This window comes from Drosophila montana, unplaced genomic scaffold (genome assembly GCF_035044405.1).
Source record: "Drosophila montana isolate Dmon_TW-CO22-7 unplaced genomic scaffold, ASM3504440v1 contig_855_1, whole genome shotgun sequence".
In the NCBI taxonomy this organism is placed as follows: Eukaryota; Metazoa; Arthropoda; class Insecta; order Diptera; family Drosophilidae; genus Drosophila; species Drosophila montana.
This window is the reverse complement of record NW_026999144.1, coordinates 289,473-313,906: the sequence shown is the minus strand read 5'-3', so window position 1 is coordinate 313,906 and position 24,434 is coordinate 289,473. Positions and strand designations below refer to the sequence as shown.

Sequence of the window (24,434 nt, the reverse complement as noted above, 5' to 3'; positions counted from 1 at the left end):
CAATTAAATGCTTACCGTCATCGCCATAGTCCTCCTCAGCTTCTTCCTCTTCAGTGTCGGTCGATTTTGATTTTCCTAAACTTTTCAGCTTTTTCCGTTTGGCTGCATTTCGCCTACGAGCTAAAATACAAAATGATTAGTGAAATCTCGCATATTAGAGCCTAAATATTAGCAAACCTTCCATTATGTGCATTTTCTCCTCTTCAGTTGTTCGCTCTTCGGCTAATATAACCTCCTCTGAAAGGATATCATAACGAGAGACGGATTATAATACGTTCATAGCATGCTCATAAAGGATTTTCGAATCATTTAATTTTATAACAAGCAATATTAGGATTAACAAATATGTAAATATGTATTTATTTTGATTGGGTATATTTTGTATTTCCCTTATTTTAGTAAAAGCGTACTTGTGTAATGAATGAATATGAAGAATATTTGCGAGGTGTCCGTGTGTTACATTTGAGAATAAATTGTGTGTTATAGGAGAACTAGCAAAAAGCCACTTGTGGTGCATAGCGATATATATTAAACATATTAATTATTAAAATAAGAGAGAGTGCTCAAGGCGAAGGTACCCGGCTAGAAGATACACAGTTGAAATACACTCATTCACACTTCACTCTATGTATACATCAAGAAATACACATTCAAACGCAAATATTTACGAGGGTATTTTTACAAATTGATCTCTATGAGACTTTCGGCGAATTTCCAATGTGGGGCGGAACGGGAACTGGGATCCAAATTGTCATCTATGCACACCACTTGGAGACTTCTTATATTCTTTAATTATAAAGCTTGTTTTTGAATCAACATTTGTAGATATACAAAAATTTATCACAAACAAATTGGCACAAAAAAATATTCTTATTCGTATGTTAACGAGAATATATGTTTCAACTCTTAACTCCCTATCTTCTATAATATCCGAATTAAGCGTTCACAAAGACGGACATGTCTACATCACTCGCCGTTCTGATCAAGAATATATATATAATACTGAAAACAAAAGTTCGACTAAGAGATAACCTGTACTCAGAGTTGAGGTGTCGTATAAAGCATTTGAGCTTCTTTCTTGATGTGCAGAATAGCCCGATACACACACAAAACATTCACGCTCCAAGATGCGGACTTTAAACAGCAGCTGGTCTTTCGCGAAAGGTATCTCACATTAAGTTTAAACAATTAGTCAATTTCTGGATATCAATAAATGTCGGTTTCTGTATATTCTGTATAAAATATTATGTAATTCGGACAATAATCACAGAATACATTTATGAATGGGGCATCTTCTGATCGAGCACTCTCGTGAGATTATGTTTACTTTTTTTAAATTGTGAATTTAAAGGTATTGTAATTATAAAATTATGAATGTATTTATGCAATTTTGTAGGTTAAAGCATGAGGAAATAGGTTTTAAATATTTTTATAAAGTTACAAAAGAAAGGGGTAAATACTATACCAGCTTTACAAATCCATTCAACATAGCCGTTTAACTCTCTTTCTAGTTGCTGCTGCCTTCTAAGTTTAAGAAATTCTTGTCTATTTTCTACTTTTTCTCGTTCTTTTGCGAATTCACTACAAAAAATAATCAAATAGAATATGATAAACTAAAAACAGGAACGATCAAATGAACAAATATATATGTATTGCATTTCATAATACAATTTTCAGTTTTTTACCTTTTAAAGATATTTGTGTATGGGGTTTTAAAATGAGCATATAATTATTTATATTTTGTAAGTTATGTATACATGAGTACATGTTGAAAAGTTATTTATACATGAAAAAAATAAATAAAAACAATAAGAAATAAAAATTCAAAAAGGATTTGTATTTTTTAAAATGAGTAAGTATTGGTTGCATACTGTGCATAACACTTTACATTTTGAAATAAGTCCGAAATATTTACTCAATTGGAATTGCAGTTAGTTAGTTGAGTTAATGTTATGTAAATGCCACAGTGGCTGGATCCAGCAATTATATATATACATACATACATACATTATGCGGTAGCCGTATACCTATGTTTGTATGTATACATCTCCGAAATACCAGTAATGTTATTCGTAGTTAACGAATAGTTTTCCGTTATGTGAAAATATGGGGATCCTTCTGAGTTGCAAGAGTACAGCATAATGTACAGTTAGTTTTAGGTTTTATGTTGTTTATATCAAATAGTTTCAAAACTCTATCAAAAAGTTTAGTGAACTTGTTATAAGTAATATTTGTAAAAACTGTTGATGGACTGGATTGTTCTCTAATCATAACACAACAGCATTTCGTTGATATTATTAAATACTGGAACATATTAATTTAGATAGTTATACTAGTACACGATAACAAAAATTGCAAAGGCATAACAAACTGGTGTAGAAGTACCTTGTATGTTTGTAGAATAAGTATGGTAGTTGGGAAAAATTGATATATAGTTAATTGAGGATTAACATATTATGTAGCTAATTTTGTAGTGGTATAGCATACTTCATAGAAATAATTAAGTAGCATGTTCGAACTGGGTTGCTACCAGATCATTTGTTATATGTATATGGGGTTTAGGTGGTGGGACCAAACAGCATTTCGTAGATAAGTATAGTAACAGTTTTATTGCATTGATTTAATTAGCAGCATTAAATAAATTGTTATATAAACTATTAGACAAGAGCAAAATTGTTAGTTGCCGAGGATTTGGAATTGTTTGCGTTTTATTAATAATATCATATGTAACTAATATGAATTTAAACACGTTCGTATATAGTATGCAGATCAATTAAACATTGTATTTGTAATTGTATTTTCCTAGTTTTATTTTAATTTGTTTTTTTGTGTCCGTATATAAATATATACGTTGCGGGGTTAGTAATATTTCTAAGTAGAAGGAAGTACAGGTTGGGCAAATCTCTTTTCAAGATTCGAGTACTCTAAGGATATGACGGTTTAGCCAATTTGTGATTATACGAATATTATGGCAGTTTGCTAAGTTTCATTTTGTATTTTCATATTTAAAAACCTGCTTGTGTAATCCAATCAAGATATGAGACCATTGCTGTTTGAAACATGGCACGAAAGCGGCATTTCTGAAATTCCATGCGACGCTCGACGCGGTTTCTCTCGTTTGAAAACTCTCTGAATTTTCAAAAATACATTTTAGTAAAACATAAGCCAAAACAAATTATGCACAAAAATAAAAATTTCATTATTCATCAATTAGCCGTATATTATACGATTTCTTATTCAACATTGTGAGTGATATTATTTAACAACTTTTTGAGCATACTAAATTATATGAAATATTCTGTCTCATTTTGCATAATTTTTTTTTGTAATATTTTTTAATGAACAACAAGTATTTAATGGGCTCGAATGTACATATATTTTATGCCTATCAAAGAATGTATATTGGAGCATATGTACATATATATATGTATTAACATTTTACAAACCTGTACTACATATGTATGTACATCTATAAAATTTTTGTAAATATGCACACAAAGCTTTGATATTCAATATGCATTGAATAAAACTCGTTAAATTGAATATTTTGAAATTCAAAATCATCAATACAGGAAGCGTTAAGCTTAAAATTTCTCATTACAGATGCAGATACTGCGTAAGCGTTAAGCTTTATTTGAATGGCTGTTTCACAGATGTGAAAAGCGACGTGATTTCTGAAATGATCTTTTCACATACACATATTTTCTTGGAATGCTATAGATCATTCGAAAAAATAATACAAAATGTAAATAAAACTGTGACAGAGAATTGTGTGCAACCGAATTAAAGTTTTAAGGCCAACTTACCCACTTAAAACACCAAGAACTAAGTTGAGCATAAAAAATGACCCTATAACTATAAGAGGCACGAAATATATCCAATTAAATGTTGAACCTAATGCGTCGTTGGTCTGTAAAAAGATAATAAATACGATTATAGCCTGTTTTATGAGTTCTTTCTTATATTTTTCATCAGCATAAACAAATAAATACAAATAACATGTGAAACTTAGCTTTCGAAGGTTAATATATACTTCAATTAGTTGTAAAGTACGCTTTGTCAACTTAATAAATGGCTATTTGATTTTATTTGCTTAAACCAAACATATTAAAGGTCTTCTGTAAAATCTCTAGTCATTGTATTTACCCAATATAGTATTGACGTCCAGCCCTCCATTGTGATACATTGGAATACGGTCAGCATGGCAAACCCAATATTATCAAAGCTTGTTATGCCTGAATTTGGTCCATCCCATTTTTCCAGACACATGCTCGTCGTACTATTGCATACAAAGGATCCTCCTGCCTTCTCTGTGCTATTATCAGTGTTGCAGGGTGTCTCCGATTCCCCTTCTTTCACTAGTTTGTCTGACCAGGCAGACGATCATAGAGGAAAACAAGATATTTGAACTCTTGACTTAAAATATATGTAACAAATTTTGTATACTTGGATCTTCTAAGCTATAACAAGTCTTATGCAGTGCGCCCGAATAAAACTCGAGTCCAATGATTGCAAATATTACGATTGCAAACAACACCAAGAGTCCGATTTGCAGTAAAGGTGCCATCGCCTTGATTATAGATTTTAAAACTACTTGTAAACCTATATACAGCGAAAGATAAATGTTGTACATCGTAGAGTTCCATCGCAAGTTGTTGTGGGTCATGCGAATAATTTGTAAAATATAATTTGCATTAGTAAAATTTAAATAAACAAATTTTTGTCAACATAAGTATTCTTTCTTATTATATGCATGTATGTATATAATATACATGTATATATATATATGGTAAGATTGTCATGAGATCTCACAAGCTCTCTCATCAATACAAATACGTACACATGTATATATAAGTATATACATAAAACTTTTATATAAACAAAACCATGCAATAGATATAGAATAAAAAAATGTCTCTATTCTTTAAAATGATCTATTACCATACGCTAAGCCGTATCGTATTATATAAGTTTGTTTAAAGTGAAAATAAAATGTATGACTACTCACTAGGAATTCCAGACACTAATTTTAAGGGCCGTAGCACACGAATGGCTCTAAGTGTTCTTAGGTCTACCTCGGGCCCCATTTGTGGGTACTGTGTCATGAATCTGTTTGCAGACGTTAAGCGATCAAAGCGAGCATTTCATTAGCAATATCCAATGAATTAAAGGGTCACAATTAATTCAAAATTATTATCAAATAAGACATTCAATTGTGCTACTAAAACTTATGAACATAAAAATTTTAGACATATCATCTAGATGGCAAGTAAATAGTATTAATTTAAATTAAATTAGAGATAATACTTGACAAATAAGAAGTTGTAAAATAAAAAAAAGAACTAAATATATAGGGGACGTATAACGCACAATTAGTTTATATATTTCGTACACAGCAAGGGATCACCAAGCGATAACTTTTGTACTTATATGGTAAACCATTGCCTAATAATGCATTTAACAACTACAATCATTAATTTTAATTCCTATTTTAAAACTTAATTTAAATGTAAATCAAGTATTTTCATATAGACATGTCTTATTTTTGACGACTTTATTAAAAACTAGTTGAGTGATAAGTTGTAGAAATCTGACAAACAAATTTATTTCTTATGTATGTAAATGTACTTTTAGATGTATTTACTATGTAAACGTAACCCTGCGCCTGGACAAGTAGGTCGAAAACCGAATTATAGTGTGAAAAGTGTTATAATATGTACATATGTACATATTTATCCATATCCCATATGAAAATAGGTAATAGGAATATAATGATTTAGTAGTACAAGGTATATATGTATATATATATTTGATTAGCATCAACAGCCGTGTCGATCCCAATAAACTATAAGCGATACAGACTTGGTTGAGATTCTATCAAAACATCTATAGCTTGCCCCGTTTCTACGAATCGAATATGTCGATATTGAAATCCGTTACTTGAAGATTGTCATAAGCAAAATTGTGCCAAAATAAATTTCCTAACAACTTCTTCATTTTTTTTTTATTTAATAATCCTTTTTTTTATTTTTTTTTTTTTTTATTTTACATAATACTTTTGTAGCTAAAGTCTAATGAAACCAGAGATCCACGATCATTAATTTCTATTAAAAAAAAAATTGTATTCTATATTTCCTTAATAGGTAGCACATTGCTTTAAATGTTTATAAGTCTTTAGTTGACCAAACATAAGCGCGTCTGCTTGCAGAGTTTCTCGCATATTAAACCATATCAAATTAAGGTTCATAACAAAAACAAATTCGCCGCGGCTGTGTGGCAGTGAGAATATCGGTCAAATGCAGCCAACTCTTTGGCTTTGGCTACACAAATGTATCTATAATCCAAATGTATTAAAAATTGTTTGCTATTATATAATTTTATTCAGATCTAATTGTATGGTAACACGAGGTACGTAAATTACTTTTCTCGTGTAGGAATTTGAAAATCCAGCTTCAAGTAAAAATGAAACACTACAAAACGATGTGATTTGGCTTTGATTATTTTAAAAAATGCACTTGCACCTTTATTTGATACACTAAGAAGATTTTAAAATGGCTTTGCTTAACCCAAAACGAACATAAAACGATTCAACTGTAAAAAGGCCAGTGTACCATCGAAAAAAAAGGGGTCAAGAGTCAAATCGAAATTTTCGGGAAAATGATGCAGAATTTGGCGTTGAATCAGCTGTTCACAGCTGCTCGATATAAAATGTGTAGAAATGTATGGAAAAATTAGTATTCTTCGAAGAAAATTACGCGGCCAAGCTTGTGTTTGTGATTTCAATATGGAGAACGTTGCCTGTTTTCTGCTTTTCAAACTGCATACAAAGAATTTAAAGAAAATGGAGACGAAGGAGCTAAAAATGTTACAATTGCAACTGAAACATAGTAAATACACTTGTGTACACCATTTTTTTTCGGAATTGTGTGCTTTTTTTGTTTACTTTCACGCCAATTGACAATCAGCTGTTCGGGCAAGCTGCCAGCTTTTCACGAAATCGAAATCAGATCAGTAAGCAAAAGAATCTTTCCATCAAATGGTTCAGATTTGCTTTCAATAAATCTAAATCAGTTTCATGAATCCCACTATTAGGTAAGAATCTTATTATCATCTATTGTATACACTTGAGAAAATTTTTAATTCATCTTTCGAAACTTATGTTTTTGAAATCACAGCTATAATAGTTTTCAAGTAAAAAATCGAGATATGTAAAAGAAAAAGCTTAAAGCGATTTTACGATGTTGTTACTTGCTTTGAAATTGTTTTGAGAAAGCAACGTTCGCTTAATATCTATGCAAGAGGTCATAAATTCTAAAACGAATAATTTTAGTAACTTTTCTAAATTTTGTGTAATTGATAAGGCCCCACTTATTTAAAAAAAAAAAACAACATAATAATAGGTATATTATTAAAAAGGATTCCTTTTTTGCTAAATTGTAGGTTGTAGGTGTCCTTATATGTTATTGTAATATATTATATTATCTTAGGACAATTGTTGGTATGCTGCCTGATATATCATTTTATACCCTGAACATCAACAACCGATCTAAACATGTTCATCCGTCAATCTGTCCATCAGAAATGATTAGAGCTGGAGATTTGACTCTGCCCACTCAGATCGGGTTTATTTGAAATCATCGAAAACTTGCCCCGTTCCCATGAAATCGATTATTGACATCGAAATCCTGTTGAGAATATCTTAGAGCCTTTAAAAGTATATGTTGTCAATTGGAAAAATCTATTTTTTAGCTTTAATTCTGGGCTTTGTTAATTACACACGTTTTGATGCCATACTTATGCATTCTAAATTTATGATCGAACAGCAAAAACGGTTAAACGCTGGGTTCAGGGTATCTCCCAGTCGGACACTCCCGACAAGAGCACTTTTACTTGTTTGTTATTATAATCGTATATGGTGTGCATTACGGAGTTAATATATTTGTTCATCCTTTAAACAAAACAGACTAGTAGTCTACGTCCTAATTAGAAAATTGAATAAACACAGAATTATTTGTAATATAATAATTGATATATACGTAATAAGTACATTGCTTGTGTTTCATTCCGCTAATGATATAGTTATTATAAAGATATAGTCACGAAACTTTGCGTTGGAATTTTATGAATATATACTAATAAAAGATTTTCTAACAAGTTAGTTAAAAATAATTATAGTCTTTATCTTCCAGTTTAGTCAGAAAAACACTAAAGTTTCTGTCTGCGATGTCATCAAATGAAAATGAATAAAGTCGTACTATAAATTATTGAGCATTTAAATATGCAAAGAACTACATTATATTACGAATTTGTTATTATTAAAATTAATTAGCAAATAAGTTATTATTACATTTAACTTCTCTGGTTCTTGAGTTTATTCTTTTGATTCACAAAACTAGCTATAAATGTACGAATAAACCAATGTTTCATTATGCTAAATACCAGATATCAACGAAAGTTCCTACTGATTTATTTTTTTGAAAATACGAAAAAGGGGTATAGCTTATATATCGATACTCCTAAAGCTTTTGCTTGTATATTCAGGCACACATCATATTTGAAAACACCAGTTGCCAATCTTAACTTTTGACAATAAACATTTTATTTACAACAACCTGTGTTTCGAAAACAAGTCACGAACAGTGAGAAATATTGCAAATAGTGTTAATCGAGCTGTTAATATATTTATTAATTATCATTTAAACAGTTTTCAACGCTCCTACTAAAAAATACACATTTGTGTTAAAAATAAATTGTACTGCGCAAAATTACAGCTAATATGGCTACAATAAACTCTCGATTGAAAATTGCGTATAAACATAAATTTAATTACTTGCAAAACATTTTTTTTTGCAAATAGTTGGTTTATAAAGTCAATTGAGAAGTATTACAAATTACTCACTTTATGTTTGAAAAATATTTCATAAATAGCATTGGGTATAAGGGTATCATAATATCAGGGCCTCTCGAAGATGTGAATAAATTACTTAGAACCATTTAGGTTACTTACACAGAAATAATATTTGTATCTAAGCAATAAATCGCTGAAACACATATATGTATAATTATATATACTTATGTTTAAGTACAATGAAGCTTTGGAGCTTCTTATATCTATAAATGCTCCTAGGCACTAATATGCGTTAAATAAAGCTAGCTCCTATATTATCTATTACTCTAAAATAATGTATATAATTATTGAAGTAAATGACATATAAGTTATCTGGCCTAGGGACTCCTAAAATAAAAAATGATGTCTTCAGCTACGTTGTCTTACTTGGAATTCGGGATACAAGCTTCAGCGGGCGTAATACACGAAAAGACCGCAACATGCGTAGGTCAACATCTATATTGGCCTCGGCGAATATCGTCATGGCACTGTTCGGCATTGGAATTGCCATATAAAAGTCGGTATGTACATATGTAAATTACAAACAAATTAACGTGCCTTCAAACGGCATTTTATAAGTGACTTAAATACAACAACCAAATGGACAACCTTATGTCTCACAAATATATCATTAGCTTGGTATTTTTCTTAAACTTAAGTTCTGCATCTGTTGTGTTGCTTGTTAATGTGACACAGACATAACAAAAAAAATTGTGTCATGATTTCTTGTATTTTAATAGCCAATACGGAAACCCGTTTCTTACCTTCGGCCCCACACAGGCGATCCACATGTGGATTAAATTACATTCATTGCCTACATGCTTCTAGAATCCTAACACAACTTTAACTAATTGGTTTTTATAGGGCTTTTTCTTTCCGATTTGCATTTCAACAGTTATTACCAGTACTTTAAAAAGCTAAAATGTAAGTCGGAAGATGGATGAATTATAGCCAAAGAAGTGAAAACTCAAGAAAACCTGTTAATCAATAAACCCGCAATCGTTAAAAGTTTCGAATTGATCCCTGTTGTTATCCATGTTTCATAAAATGCAGGTCAATATAACTTTAAATTAATATTGAGCAACAAAAGAAATACACTTGAAACCATAATTTTAAAAAATTGCGGATGTGCGGCATATTTGCCAAAAAAAAACAATATTTAGGTACATAAAAGTGGGTTTACAAATAAAGTACATATTTACCCCGTCACTACAACGAAAAAATCCATGATGTTCCAAATATTCCTGAGATAGGAGTGTTTATGCAGAACAAGCCCTAAGGCAAGGATCTTGAGCGATGCTTCTACACAGAAAATGCATAAAAAATAGGCCTCCGTTTTTTCCTAGAGAATTGAAAAAATTGCATAAGAATTTCATAATACTAATTCGACGGTTACTTTTTATATTGTGCGTCTCAGCATTTTCATACCCTTGCAGAGGGTATTATAATTTTGTCGTGAAATGTGTAACGCATAGCAAAGTACATATATTCTTGATCAGTATCAACAGCCGAGTCGATATAGCCATGTCCGTCTGTCTGTTTCCATGCGAACTTGCCTCTCAGTTGCCCTCTTTCTGTTGGACGCAGTACATATGTCGGAACCCGCTGGATCGGACCACTTTATCATATAGCTGCCATAGGAACGATCGGTCGAAAAATAGGTTCTTGTATAAAAACCTTTTTTGTTTATCAAGATATCTTTACCAAGCTCGGCATTTATTAGTTTTACTATGCTCCTCATATATATGCAAAATCCTAAGAACTTCGGACCACTATATCATATAGCTGCCATAGGAAAGATCGGCCGAAAATAAAGTTGTTGTATGGAAAAAAATTTTGTTTTTACAAGATAGCTTGACCACACTCGGCATTTATAAGTTTCGCTATGGTCCCTACATTTGTGCAAAATCTTATTTACATCGGGCTACTATATCATATAGCTTCCACAGGAAAGATCGGTATAAAATTAAGTTGTATGTATAAAAACCTTTTTGTTTTTCAAGATATCTTAACCATACTCGGCATTAACTATTTTCCGTGTGCTCCTTAGATACGGGCAAAGCACTATGAGCATTATGAAAAGGTTGGGTCTGCAAGGGTATTAAATCTTCGGCGTGCCGAAGACAGCCCTTCTTTCTCGTTATATTATTTAGTATTCATCTCAGTCCTTAAAGAAATAAGCTCGTCAAAATGATGATTTAGAAGAGTATTTTGGAAAAGTATTGTCAGGACCAGAAAGTTTGCGACTTATGGTGAAGCAGCACAACAATTTTAATCGCCGTTCGATGCATGAGCAATTAAACTTAAAAAAAAACAACATTTTTTTAGTCATTTTAATATTAAACAGTTTGTAAGGGATCTGTATCTTATGCGCCATTTGTGAAAACTTATTTTTTTAGTACAATATAATGTTGTTTATTTTAGTTCTATAATAATGTTTTTATGCCCTGAACCTGTTACAGGCAAAAGAAGGCAGCTAAGACCCCATAAAGTATATATGTATGTATATTATTGATCAGCATCAACGTTTTGATCCAGTTATGTGCGACTATCCGATATAGAAGGGCAAGCGCAACTGGCATAATCGTGCAAGTCAGCTCGAGGTCACAATAAGTCACGCCAGCAGCCTCTAGTTGGTACCCCTGAGTCTAGACTTTATTGGGCAACCTTAATGATGATGCTAATGGTCTTTTGACAAGCAGTGAGGTATACCAAGGAAGCTTAATTTAGTGAGACGATTCCCAATTGCAGTTAATCAAACGGACAACCCATTCTTTGTTTCTTGTTGGACGAAATTGGGATGTAGACACGACTACAAACAACACAGCAAAAGTGTAACTGGCAACATGGTATCCTGCAGAGCTTTGTTCCGTCCTGGTACTTTTGGATGCGAAGGGGTGTAACGTCTTTCTTTTATACCCATTTTGGGTGGATCCATACTCGGCGTGGAGTTGCATAGCAACCTATTCGTCCGTCTGTTCGTCTTTCCGTATGTATGAACGCGTCAATCATCGAAATTGGAAATTATTGTCCGCGCATATCAAGATTGTTGCAAATTATCGATAATTTGCCTTGTTTCCATGTCATATCTGGTATCGGAACCTTTTTAAATAGCATATCTCGGAATTATTAAGAGCTAGAAACACCAAAATTAATATTTAGACTCTCGTAAAGTACACACAAATCAAGAATATTTCATTTCTTGCATATGAAGTTTATGTACTACACATTTCATAAAGATCCAACTATATGTGGCAAACGGCGGACTTGGGTGTGCATCTGTGTTTTTGTGTATATATGTATGCAAATATAGAAGAAAGGTAAAGTGAGTGTTAAGGGCTGAGGGGCTTTTTAGGGTGTTATGGGTACCTCTTAGTCGGGCATTCCCGACAAGAGCTCGTTAGTTGTCAGTAGTTTTTTTAATTATGTTTTTATTCGTTGAGGCTTTTTAATGGTATGCTCACTATAACTGTAGCGTAAAACTTAGCCTACGAGAAATGCATGTAATAGTATACTCTTAAGCTATAGTTGGTAAGTTATTAAATATGTTATGTTTGAATATTAAAAGAGTTTAAATTAAATACGCCTCAATCAATATATTGCTTGCTCAAACAGAAATCACAAATCAAGCCAAAATGGCAAAAAATCGATTATTCTCCTAGCGCACAGTAAGCATATCTAAAAATAAGTTATGTTTGGCTCATTCTTAGTTTTATTATTCTGCTTACATATTAACGAATCATTGCTAAACGTATCGACCAATAAAATCGGTTAAAATATGAGCTTAAAAAAAGGCTTAGAAAAAATATAACTTCTAAAATATTTAAAGGTATGCCATGCTCACAACTGTCCCATACAAAATATTCAGCATGCCCAGAAAAATTAAGGAAATTAGGATCACAGTAATAGATTTAGTGAAATCATCTCTTGGGCGGATTTAGATTTGATTTCGTTTTGTTTTATACTAAGACCTTTCTGTGTAGAAAATGACACGGCCAAGCTTGGTGTTTGTTAACATTCTATTGTGATTTCAATATGGAGAATGTCTTCTACATTTCGACATTAGTTAATGAAATTATTTAATGAGGCCTAAGGTGGAAGAAGTTAGAAGTACTCGTTTTGCTGGGGATAGTGACCACCAAACAGGTTGACCTAGCCGCAAGGCTGACGGATCTGGTATGAAGAGTGCTTGATAAAAATAAATTAAATATGGCAGGGAAACCGGCATGGCTGATTTGGAGAAAGAAAAATACATATCGGAGCCCGAAATGGCAGCTAAGAAGGGGCAAAACGAAATAGAGATGGAGCATAAAAAGGAGATAAAGATGGAGATCATTATCCAGTGTCAAAGATGATGGAGATAGAAAAGGAGTTGAAAATATACAAATTCCAGCTAAAACGTCAACATACATAATAGAGATCGCATTGACTGACTGACTCAACTAAATCAGGCAAAAAGTATATTTATTCTTGCTCGGCACCAACTGCCGAGTCGATCTAGCAATGTCCGTATGTATCTATGACCTCTGGGATATGAGCTAGCGTTTACTTAGTGTGACGATCGGGCCGCAACATGGAAAAAGGGAGCATTGAATGTTTTCGGTCCGCCTGATACGAAAGCCCATGGTAAGATCTCAGTGAAAATTGCAGTTTTAATGTTTACAATTTCACTTGTAATAAATTGGTAATAAATTGGGGTTGGAGAGAATGGCGAATGCGTACATAAGTGGTGGCTATTAAGGTGTTTTAGCATTATTTAGACCCCGGCGACGACGGGTAGTTTCTCTTATATACATATGTATATTTGTATTTGTTTATATTTCATTATTACTTTGTTAAAAGAAAAAATTGATCGTTATACGAAGGAGGGGTGAACAGGAATATTACCGGCCTAATCAAAACGATCGTGGACAACGTCGCAGGCAAATTATTTTTTTTAAGGGACTTGGAAAAATAGTTTTTACTTTTTCTTTCGTTTGTGCTTTCGCGGAAATTGTCTATCTACCCTATTCGGGTAGACTGGCAGCTGGTCAAAAAATCCAAATCTCAATAGTAGTTGAACTATTCGGTTTGCTTTGAAGTGCGAACAGCCTTCAACGTTCCAACTCTGCACAATGATGGTTTATACCTGTTCGCAGCCGTTCTGATAACATTTTGGTTTATTTGATTTCAGTTATTGCTGATTTGCTAGCTTAAGAAAGATGCAATTTAAATGCGTTAAAGATACCCTCTTGGCGGATGATCTCAACTATTTCTAATAGTCAACATGTTGAGGAAGTGTGTAGTATTTGTTACGCACTTATAGCCTCTGTCCACTGAACACATTTCTTGAAAATGTCACATTTTTGCAAAATGTGTAAAATGCGGCCTGTACGCTTTCCCATAAGAAAACACATTTCACACATTTTTCAAAAATATCACATTTTTTAAAAATATGTAAATTCGCCCCGAACAGTTCGTGTTTTTTGCGATGATTTATCGAGTTTTCTATCGATGTTGTGAAAAATGTGAACATAAACCAGCTGATATTGCAACGAAGGTAACTTTAAATAATAACTTTAAATTTTAGTAATCCAATAGTTTTTAACATTTAAAGTTGGCCAAATCCCGCAAAGAGTCAATTAAACGGAGCACCTACTTCGGGGCCGTATTATTTGACTTTTAAATTAATGCAACTCGATCAGCTGTTTTGTAAATAAGTGGTACCTTTGCCACTCAATTGTTACCGAAAACCGGTGGAACACCAATATGTGAAACTTGAAAATGTGACATTTTAAAGCCCAGTGGAGAAAGGCTATTAGTTTACTTTATTGATGCTTTTAACAGCTGTTGTCATCACTTTAGCACTAAATGATACCGAAATATCGATTGTATTAATCGAGTATTTATCGTGTAATTTTGCATTTTCAGTGTTGCAGATTTGCCACAGATCAATAGTCAAGGGTCTGAAATAATAGGTCTGGAATGTAATAGTTGTTGCTAGGTCTTGAAAAGTTGCATCGAGGAAACGATCAACTTGGGTGTTTCGTGTAGGTCGTCCAAAAACTTTTTATGTGCTGTGAGTGAATTGCTATTATTAATACTAAGAAATGATTAGATATTAGCCGGTCAAACATACCTTCGATATTGAAAGGATAAATGACAGTCAAGAAAATTTCTTTGTCGTAGAACCCACATTTTTTATATATTCCCAAAAAATTTGTTGGATTCTAGTGGCAAGGTGCTTTTAAAATTAATTGAAACTCATGCAAGAGTATTGATTTTTATAATGAATATTTTATTTTTTATTAAAGTTTTTTCGATATTAGACGCAAAATATAAAGAGCAACCCTCAAAAGTAATTGGTTGATAACATTAGTATTAGTTAATTGACTGAATAAAATGTCGATAGTGTGTTTGCAGTACACAACATAAATGTTATTATTTTCATTATAAATTAATATTCATAACTATTCAGAACTGAAAAACAAGGTTTTATATTCTTACCAATTTTTGAGCCAATACTGTCTTGTCGCCTTCTGGCAAGTGCTCTTCTAGTGCCAACACAACACAGTTGGCTATGATTGTCAATAACACAGCGTACTCAAAGGGCGGCCATTCAATGATGAATCGTGTGTACTTTCTAATTGGGTTATCCTCGGTTAGGATAAACAATGACGTTGGACCACCACCTGGTGGGTTTTCCTCTTTTTTCGGGCCACCCATTCTATCAGCTAAGCGATGGGCTCCCTTTCGACCCAAGTGCCCCCCGCCTAAGGAGTCCTGTTGATGCCCTGCTAGCACTGCTTCCTGAGCTGCTTCCAACCTAAGTTAGAAGATAGAAGTCATTATAACGACATATGAGCATGTTTGTTCTGTTCAATAAGTTGCACAATGCTAATATAAAAAAAAAACAAAAAAGTTAAAAAACAATAGGCATGCATATCCTTTCGATAGATTCGAAACGAACACTGTGCAAACTGACTTGTAGCTACATAATACTAAATAATATGCATAGTGTCTGTAGACTTAGCAGACACTTAGCAACACATCACTAAGATTAAATTAACTAAGTTAGCTCTACTGCTATGGGCGATAAACATACCGTCACTATATCCAATTTTTGATACTTTCGTAACGACCACTCGGCCATAATTATATTACACAAGATGAACCACAATACGCATTTGTCGGGAGTGACACGCGGTCCGCATGGCACAAGAGTGGCAACCGGACATTTAGCTTGGAAGCCAAAGGCCGCTCTATATTTCGCAGTGGCCGGGTTTCCGATATATTATGCCCGAGGACTAAGAATAGCAAGGCGGATTCCACTCGTTATTTTTCGGTCACAATTTCTTTAAGATTTTGTTTTTATTTTTATTTATTTTTTTTATTACAGCGCCTATTGCTTTGTCTTTTATTTTGGTATATGGTATTTGTTTCTAATATTTTATTATTGCACAAAATGCTATTTTTTCAAACACAAAATACATTTACATATATATTTTTAGATGAGGTGGAACTGTTTTAATGTTCTATAGAGAATTTGCCGTACACGATTTTATGATATATTTTATGAATTGAGCCATGTAGTTTTATCACTTTGTATTTACACGTTCACATTTTTTTCATTCAAAGATGCTGAAGTTTAGTTTTAGTTTAGGGTACTGGTTTTATCACATTTGTTTATATTTGCACATATATTAATGTGTATGTATAAAGAATTTTATGATTTTATTTATATAACTATTTATTCATTTGTTGTTAAGCACTTTTCAATGAGAATTTCGCGAGGAATAGCTTATGAGAGTGACTTTGTTTTTGTTCGGGTCAATTCAGTTCATGACCTATCGAAATACACACCAAAAATGCACTTGTATGTTTGTATGAATGCATACATATGAATGTATTTTCATACACATGTACAAATGCGAGTATACACATGTCACATACTAGTTAGATATTAGTAGATTTCATAAATTTATTATAAACATATCAAATGTTTACTTATTCTATTTTAGACGTATTTTTAGGTGAATGTAGATATGAATGTAGGTAGCTTCAAATGTCAGTATATCATTTTATTACTGGAACACGATATGAATGAAAAGTTAGGGGATGAAACGCTCGGCACTTACATACATTCCGACGTACGTAAGTGTGGTCATGAAAAGTTCAACACGCTGTGGTGAAATGTGAAACGTTAAATAAAAGTTTCTTACTGCGCTGAATATGGGCAGCCGGATAGTAGCTCTGCCTGCAAATATTTTCTTCGGATAAAGATAAATCCTATAATTTAGTGAATTTGCATATGGCTAATACATACATATATGTATGTATTCCATTCGCAAAATGTTTATACATTATGATTTATTACAAGCACATTATTGACTACTTGTAACATAATATCCCATGTTCTTCAACGTATTCTCTATTGTATGTATGTATTGTAGCTGTCAAAAATAAAAGTGGTTTTCGTATGCATCTATAAAGTCGCAGAACAGAACAGAATATTGTTACTTTAAGTTAGTTAGATACATATGATTATAATGTGCAGCATATTTTGTCATAATAACACTTTAAAACACACGTAAGGCAAAAGCACTTGAGGTAACTTTAGCAGTTTTATTGATGCAGACGAAATCGTTTTTAAATCCTGCCATTTTCTGTACGTTAATACCTTGCCGTACTCTGACGGCTCCACATTTAGTTAACACGAAAATTATTTATAGGTAAGTTCTGTCCATAAATGAGACCAAACCTTTTGGTTGGTTTGTTTTTGATGTCTTTGCGTGTGTGTGTGTGTGTTTTTTTTTTGTATATTTAAGTCGTGCATGAATCGGGTCTTTGGAATTATCCATATGTACAATGTACTAAGTAGGCATTTGTTTTGCTTTGGTATAAACAATACATACTAAAAGTAATTTAGTGACGTCATTCTTTAATTTGTTTTTGGGTTCATTCTCTCTGGAATTTGGATGGCAATGGAGAAAATATAGTTGTAAAGAAAAACCAAAAGCAGACAACTTAAGCCTATAAAGAATAAAAACAAACAACTGTTCCTGCATATGTATGTGCATGTGAATAGTGTGCACACATGCCATCATACATACATGAATACATTAAGGCATGTAAAGACGTAGCAGTGCCAATTGGCTTTCGCGTTCTGCTTTTATTCGACCTTTCAACAAAACATTTTGTATTTTAGCCACACAACCTTATTAATTAGTTTAAACGTATTTAGACACGTACGTAGGTAAGTACTAGCACTACAACCCTATGCAAGTCGTTTGCTTTGGGAATAAATTTTATTCAGGTACAATAATTACTAGAAACGTTTAATGATTCTCTTGCTCGCTTATATCATTTACCATAGAACATATAGATGGGATAGCTCTTACCAAAAACGTAGTGACACGTTTTCTTTGCCGTAGGACCGTGTAGGACCTCTACATAGACTTCTTTTTTCTCACAATTTCAGAGAGCAAGAGAGTTACTGACAGAGCGGCATGGCTCACATTTGTTTCACCCCCACTACAGAACATTGTATTTGCTTACTCTCAGTGCCCTCTCATTAATGTCTCTAGATCGTTTTAATGTACATACACGTTCATCTCAAGGATCTATAGAAATCAATGAGACTGCATTGAGCGCACGAGTGGCTAATATTTTTTTTACAAGCTGTTCCATCTATGTATATGTTCTATGTTAACTGATTAAATAAGCGTCGTCAACTGCTGTGAGATTCTACAAAATTTGTTAATTTGAACGACCGTAAGCTGCCGAGCGTGTGTTATTGATTTATTTACGCAAAACTAACTAAATTTTGCATTGTACCTGTACTTTGAGCCAGCTGAACCAACAGTATTATATATTAATACTACAAAAATTATACAAAAAATAAACACTCCCAAAAACTAGAAATTATCAATTATAATTTCGGCCGGACAATGATTTTGCACTGGTGTTTGTTATAACCGATATTTTCTAATATCGAGCTTTCTTATTATCGAGCGTTCACTGTATGTGTAAATAGTTGAGCACAGCCGAAATTATGTACGTAAAAATACATGTTGGCGTAACATCCAAATGGACATAAGTACGTAGGTATATTTGTATATAAAAATCCCATTAGCACATACAACATAATTTTCATTGCCGGGGGCATTAAGCCCCAAAGCCACAGCTTTTATACATTGGTCTTGTTAACATATTGACATACATATGTAAGTGTATCTGTACGAATATACAAATGTATTTTTACAAATATATGTTGATACGATGAAATCATATAACAGACACTCTTACATACATTTCCAATTAATATGTTTATTATAGAAATAATTTAAAATAATTTGGCATTGTTTTATAAAGTGCTGCTGCAATTCATTCACCTCCCGTCGCATACACGTCACAACTCGAAAACCGCTGTAACCGAAACCAAAATTCACTTGGCGCTGTCAAAACTGTCGCTGACGCTTGCTCTGACGCCGTCCCCACCCACGCAACATTCCACCCGTTGTGCTACCAACCCGCTGACCCAATCCCAAACCCAAGTTATATACACACACACACATATAGCAGTGCGCGCACATACTGTCGCATTCGCAGCCGCATTTGTAAGTAGGTGTACATTGTGTATGTACATATGTATGTATGAATCGTCTGTACATACATACGTTTATATGTATGTGTGATAAATGCGTATATTGAGGCTATTTAACTAGAAATGTAAGCGAGAACTCAACAATTACAACCACTTGCGACACCAACGAAGCGCGACAAACATGTTGAAGATGTCTCCTAGCGTATTGCAGCTGCAGTGGCTGTGAATGCGGTTGTGGGCTGCTTTATGGGCGGCGAGCAAATATTATTTATGTACGGTTTTTTAATTCACTTTTCGGTGGTTTCACTTCGAATGTATTCCTTGGCTTCCACACAAACAATTTCGCAATTAATCAGTTAAACTTTTCTATCTTTATATTCACCACTCGACCCGATTTTTAGCTATATGCCACCACGAAAAGTCGAGTGTTCAGCCCCAGTTAAGATAAATGGCAAAATTTTTGTTTTTTTTTTTCGCACTACAAATGAACAGCGTATGTTTTCTAGATTCGATTGTCGCTTGCAAAAATAAAAAACAAAAACCGCTATGTTCGACTAGTTACCGACAATCTCACCAGTTGGACGAAAAACTTAACAAACGCAAGTCGATGAAGACTTTGTATTACACTTTACACATTACACACTACAACTACACGCACAACCAGCTAACCAAACAGTCCTGCGCTTTGGATCGAACACAAAAGCTCAAACTGAACACTTGCAGGTACTGCCGCTGCGAATAAGCTGCACATCACTTGATGTAACCAAGACGTTGTCTTCGTTGGGACGTAGGAATAAAAGAGATGTGTATATAAGCGAACGTAGGCCCGTTGATATAGCCATGCGTTCTTTCCATCTGACACAGATGCTCGATAGTGTTGATTCTATCGCACATATGGCATTGAATAAAGCTTTAAGCTTTCGTATGATGCTTTCATCCCCCATCGCATGGGCACAATTTCTGGGCTCTACATACACTGCACGACTTGCCAGTTGGAAAGCAATTATGCTTTCTACTCGCTTATCGATTTGTTTACCAGCTTACAGACAGGGCTGCTTATGTTATTGCGCCATCTGGTAACATATCATTTGAACTACAATGTTTCTGGCGGGGCTGCAAAACGGTATTAAACTACAATTATGCCGTGGAGGAGTCCGATGCTCAAATCAAGTCAAATAAATTTCAAAAAATTGTAAATCACATATTTTTGTTCACATAGCAAGCTTATACATATCTATGTCTACATTTTTAAATCTATCTATGTATGCATACACATGTACATATATACAGAACTACATATCCTAGTGACTGATCAATGACAGCCCAAACACATATTTTATTGCATTCTGGGCAAACATTACGTCTGTTTTTACCTACTTTGTATACGACTTGCATTCTCTTTCAGTTGTAAATATAACAATATGATGAATTACAACATTTGTGCAACATTCTACTTATTGTATTAAATATATAGTCGAAAGTAAGGATTGTAAAAAATTAACGGATGCTTCTTAGATCTTCAAATAAATTATAAAATTCTCCTCTTTCTGCTCGATTTTGGTTGAGTGGGTGAGCTCCTTTTACTGTCGACCACTAATGTAAATGATGCATTTAAACCATAACATTCTTCATTTGAATGCATTGCCCTCAAACTACGACTAAGAATAATTAACTAAAAACGACTGAAAAATTGATTAGCTTAAACCTTTCACTCAGTCGACTTGTCGCATTTGTCATAGCACGAAATATCGCTTTTCTCGTCGCATCGCTTATCGCGCGCTCTTTGACATAAGCCTTAAAATCTAGGAAGCTACTGTGGATGGTGTCAGTGCAACCAAGACGGGGCTTTGGGGAAATCCATCCACAACTGTGAAAAATTATGAAAAGACGGTTTATGAAACATTTTGGCTTCAAACTCATTACAAAGATCCATCTTTCGGAAAGCCCAACTCCCTGGAGGGGAAATGGGATTTCGGGCGAAAGTTCAAGAAGCGTCCGAATGCTTTCAGTCGTATTTTAAAAAAAAAATTAATAATGCTCGTTAAACATTGTTGGATAAAACCATTATATTATTCATTCGGATCAGCTTAATATTTATAAATGACATGTTTCGCACCTATCTAATATCTGTATTATATGTACTTTAAGGCGTGGGATTTAATCAAGGTAGTAGGATAAAATAAATGTAAGTTTTACACGGACAGGAAATGAGTCTAACCTTGGCTCTAACAAAGCTGGGTTATACCAGCCAACATATCTACTTAATTATACTTACATAATGTCACTCAAGTTGAGACGATTTTGAAATGGCGCAATATTCTCATGACTACTGTCTGTGGCGGGTCGTCTACGCTGTTTGAACAGCTGCCGACCAGGAGGTGTGCTGCCTCTGATGACGCCATCTCCAATTATGGCAATGTTGTCATCTAGACTAAAGACGTTTGCATTTGTTAAGCGTCCCATCGGAGATGAGACCCTTCCGCGTCGAGCTCCCACTCCGCCCAGCATCCTGATAATAAAAAAAAACACCACTCGTCTGCTAATTACGCTTTACACGATGAAAGTGACAGACTTTACGGTTTATAAATTCGAGCTCTTTTTAGAGATCAAATCGTTTATTTAAAACCGAAGCCCCGAGTAGTAACAAGGGACAAAGAATCTCCATGACAATATTAACACATGCAAGATTAACGATCTGTATTCACGCAAACCACGGGCAAAGACCCGCAAACGACTCCGAACAGCGACTGGGATGCACTCGCTGGCACCGTTCGGCCACAACTGATATGCTATCCGTTCACCAGGTATTGGAAGGCATTGTGCCTAAGCTAGTTAGATGACAGATTTGCGCATGTACATCCGTAGCTGATTTGATGATGACAGCGATAGCAGATGATGACGTGCTCGATAGCAGCCAGCATATGCGCATTAAGTGCAAGGCGCTGTTTGCAATTAACAAGCCTCAAAATACTTATTCAAATTGTGCGCAGAGCGTAATATACATAAGAGTTCTAATTAAATTTAGCCGGAACAACGGGTGAGCTTAACTTAATATTTGTATTTCATGTATGCCTTAGTTGATGAAAAGAAGCCTTACTGAAAATGAGCACAATAAATCTTAATTTAACCTCAAATTATGAATTGTAATAGAAATCATTCTTTAGTTACCCGATAATGTTTGATAGATTTGGCTCACTTAATAACGAAATCGAACTTGTAGAAATCGAAATAAAAAAAATAGTGTTTTACACTTTACGCAGAATGCTTCCTCGGTGGAAACTTCGGATCAAAAATGTGTTTATGCGGAGTTTTAAATTTCGTCGAATCGCCTAATTAAAGACCAACATAAGAACTTAAGGAATGCGTATTTAATCGATATTGGAACTCAGCTTGTTCGCCATTTTCGAAGATCTTTGTGAACATTTATTTGTTACGTGTTTCACACTTTTTGCATATTCCAGTGTTGAATGAACAATGTTTCGGATGCAAAGATCATGAAATATGTATTTGACACGTGTTTTACATTATTCGTATATTCCATCACTTTTGCGCGGACAATGGTAGTAAGTTCTAAATTTCATCCGAACTTAATAAATACATGTATGGTCCATTTAGGAAAGTCCACCCGCAACTGTGCTAAATTGACGAAAAACGATTGTATGAAAATTTCTTGTATCCGATTGGCTTTAAAATAATTTTCAAAGATCAACAAAACACAATCTGCCCTTAGTGGATGATAAATGCGGATCAAAGGTTGAATGGGCGAACTTTCTTCTCTAAACACTTTAAGCAAATTGAATTGGGACATTTCGCGAAACTGCTTATCGATGGTTAATTTGAAATTATTTTGTTTATCCTATCGGTCTCAAACTTATTTTCTAGCATACGAAATGCGACTCGCACCTTTGGAAATATGTCAGAAAATATTCATCCTTTTATTTTCTATTGGATCGGATTCAAACTAATTATCAAAGATATTTGAGAGAATTTTCTTGATACGTTGTATGGAAAATTCACCACTTTTGGAAGGAAAGTGCGAGTCAAATGTTTAGGTTGGTTCTTTATTCGTCGAACTTAAAATGTCACGGGCAAGGCCGGGAACACCCGCTAGTTGGCATTTCCTTTTTTACCCTGAACCCATTGAAAATGGGGAAAAGGGTATTATATATTTATGCAAATGTATGTAACAGGCAGAAGGAAGCAACTCCGACCCCATAAGGTATATATATTCGTGATCAACATCAATAGCCGCGCCGATCTAGCCATGTCCGTCCGGCCGTCCATATGTATGTATGAATTCAAGGATCTCAGAACCTATAAGAGCTATAAACTGAAATTTTAGCTGTAGGTCCTCCTAGTGCCCGCGCTGATGAATTTGTTTCCGATTTTCGATAACTTGCCCCATTTCCAAGTAATCAATAAAAATCGATATCGAAATGATGTTTTTTTGACCAATTTTGGTAAATAATATGAGCTAGAGTCACCAAAGTTGATATTTAGCTTCTAGAATAGTATATATATATCAAATATCTTTCATTTTATAGGTATCGCCACCTCCCCTCTACCAAAACCACAACTAAGCTATAAATCAAGTAAATAAACCAATTTATGCTGCCCACCAATATAAGCCACAATTTAAATGCAATTGTTATTTTGAGAATACACGAACCTTTTATAGTACAATAGAAAATTTTATCAAGACCGATTAAGAAACACAGAAGTTATTAAAGAAAAGGTGCTGTGGCTGGCAACTAGCGCAAATTCCAACAATTTCTGTATACATGTACACACACATTCATGCGCGTTTTCTTCGAATTCTATCAACAGCATTGCAATTGCGATTGGATTGTTTTCTGTGCTGCTATTTTAATTCGTTTTTTTCTCATAAGGAGTCAACTATTGGTGTGGCTGTTGGGTAGAGGCGGCGGCAAGTAGTTCAGTCGGTTGTGAGTTCGATCTCTA

At 33.9% G+C, this 24,434-nt stretch overlaps 1 protein-coding gene across 9 annotated transcripts in view; it reads right to left on the bottom strand.

Annotated features, from left to right (window-relative positions):
- The window catches only part of cac (cacophony), an 86,254-nt gene extending 65,891 nt beyond the window's left edge, over positions 1 to 20,363 (bottom strand). For 5 of the 9 annotated variants that reach the window (XM_064699174.1, XM_064699178.1, XM_064699175.1 and 2 more), the window contains exons 1-11: positions 20,047 to 20,356; positions 15,972 to 16,334; positions 15,374 to 15,692; positions 10,090 to 10,229; positions 5,009 to 5,109; positions 4,447 to 4,602; positions 4,147 to 4,367; positions 3,807 to 3,910; positions 1,466 to 1,581; positions 178 to 237; positions 16 to 120 (exon numbers count right to left, since the gene is read on the bottom strand). In XM_064699174.1, coding sequence (XP_064555244.1) covers positions 16 to 120; positions 178 to 237; positions 1,466 to 1,581; positions 3,807 to 3,910; positions 4,147 to 4,367; positions 4,447 to 4,602; positions 5,009 to 5,109; positions 10,090 to 10,229; positions 15,374 to 15,592 — 1,222 coding nt within the window. In that variant the 5' untranslated portion in view covers positions 15,593 to 15,692; positions 15,972 to 16,334; positions 20,047 to 20,356. Of the gene's footprint in view, positions 1 to 15; positions 121 to 177; positions 238 to 1,465; positions 1,582 to 3,806; positions 3,911 to 4,146; positions 4,368 to 4,446; positions 4,603 to 5,008; positions 5,110 to 10,089; positions 10,230 to 15,373; positions 15,693 to 15,971; positions 16,335 to 20,046 lie in introns of all 9 variants that reach the window. The other 4 variants (XM_064699171.1, XM_064699172.1, XM_064699173.1 and 1 more) reach the window with 4 other exon arrangements.
- Between the last annotated feature and the right edge of the window lie 4,071 nt (positions 20,364 to 24,434).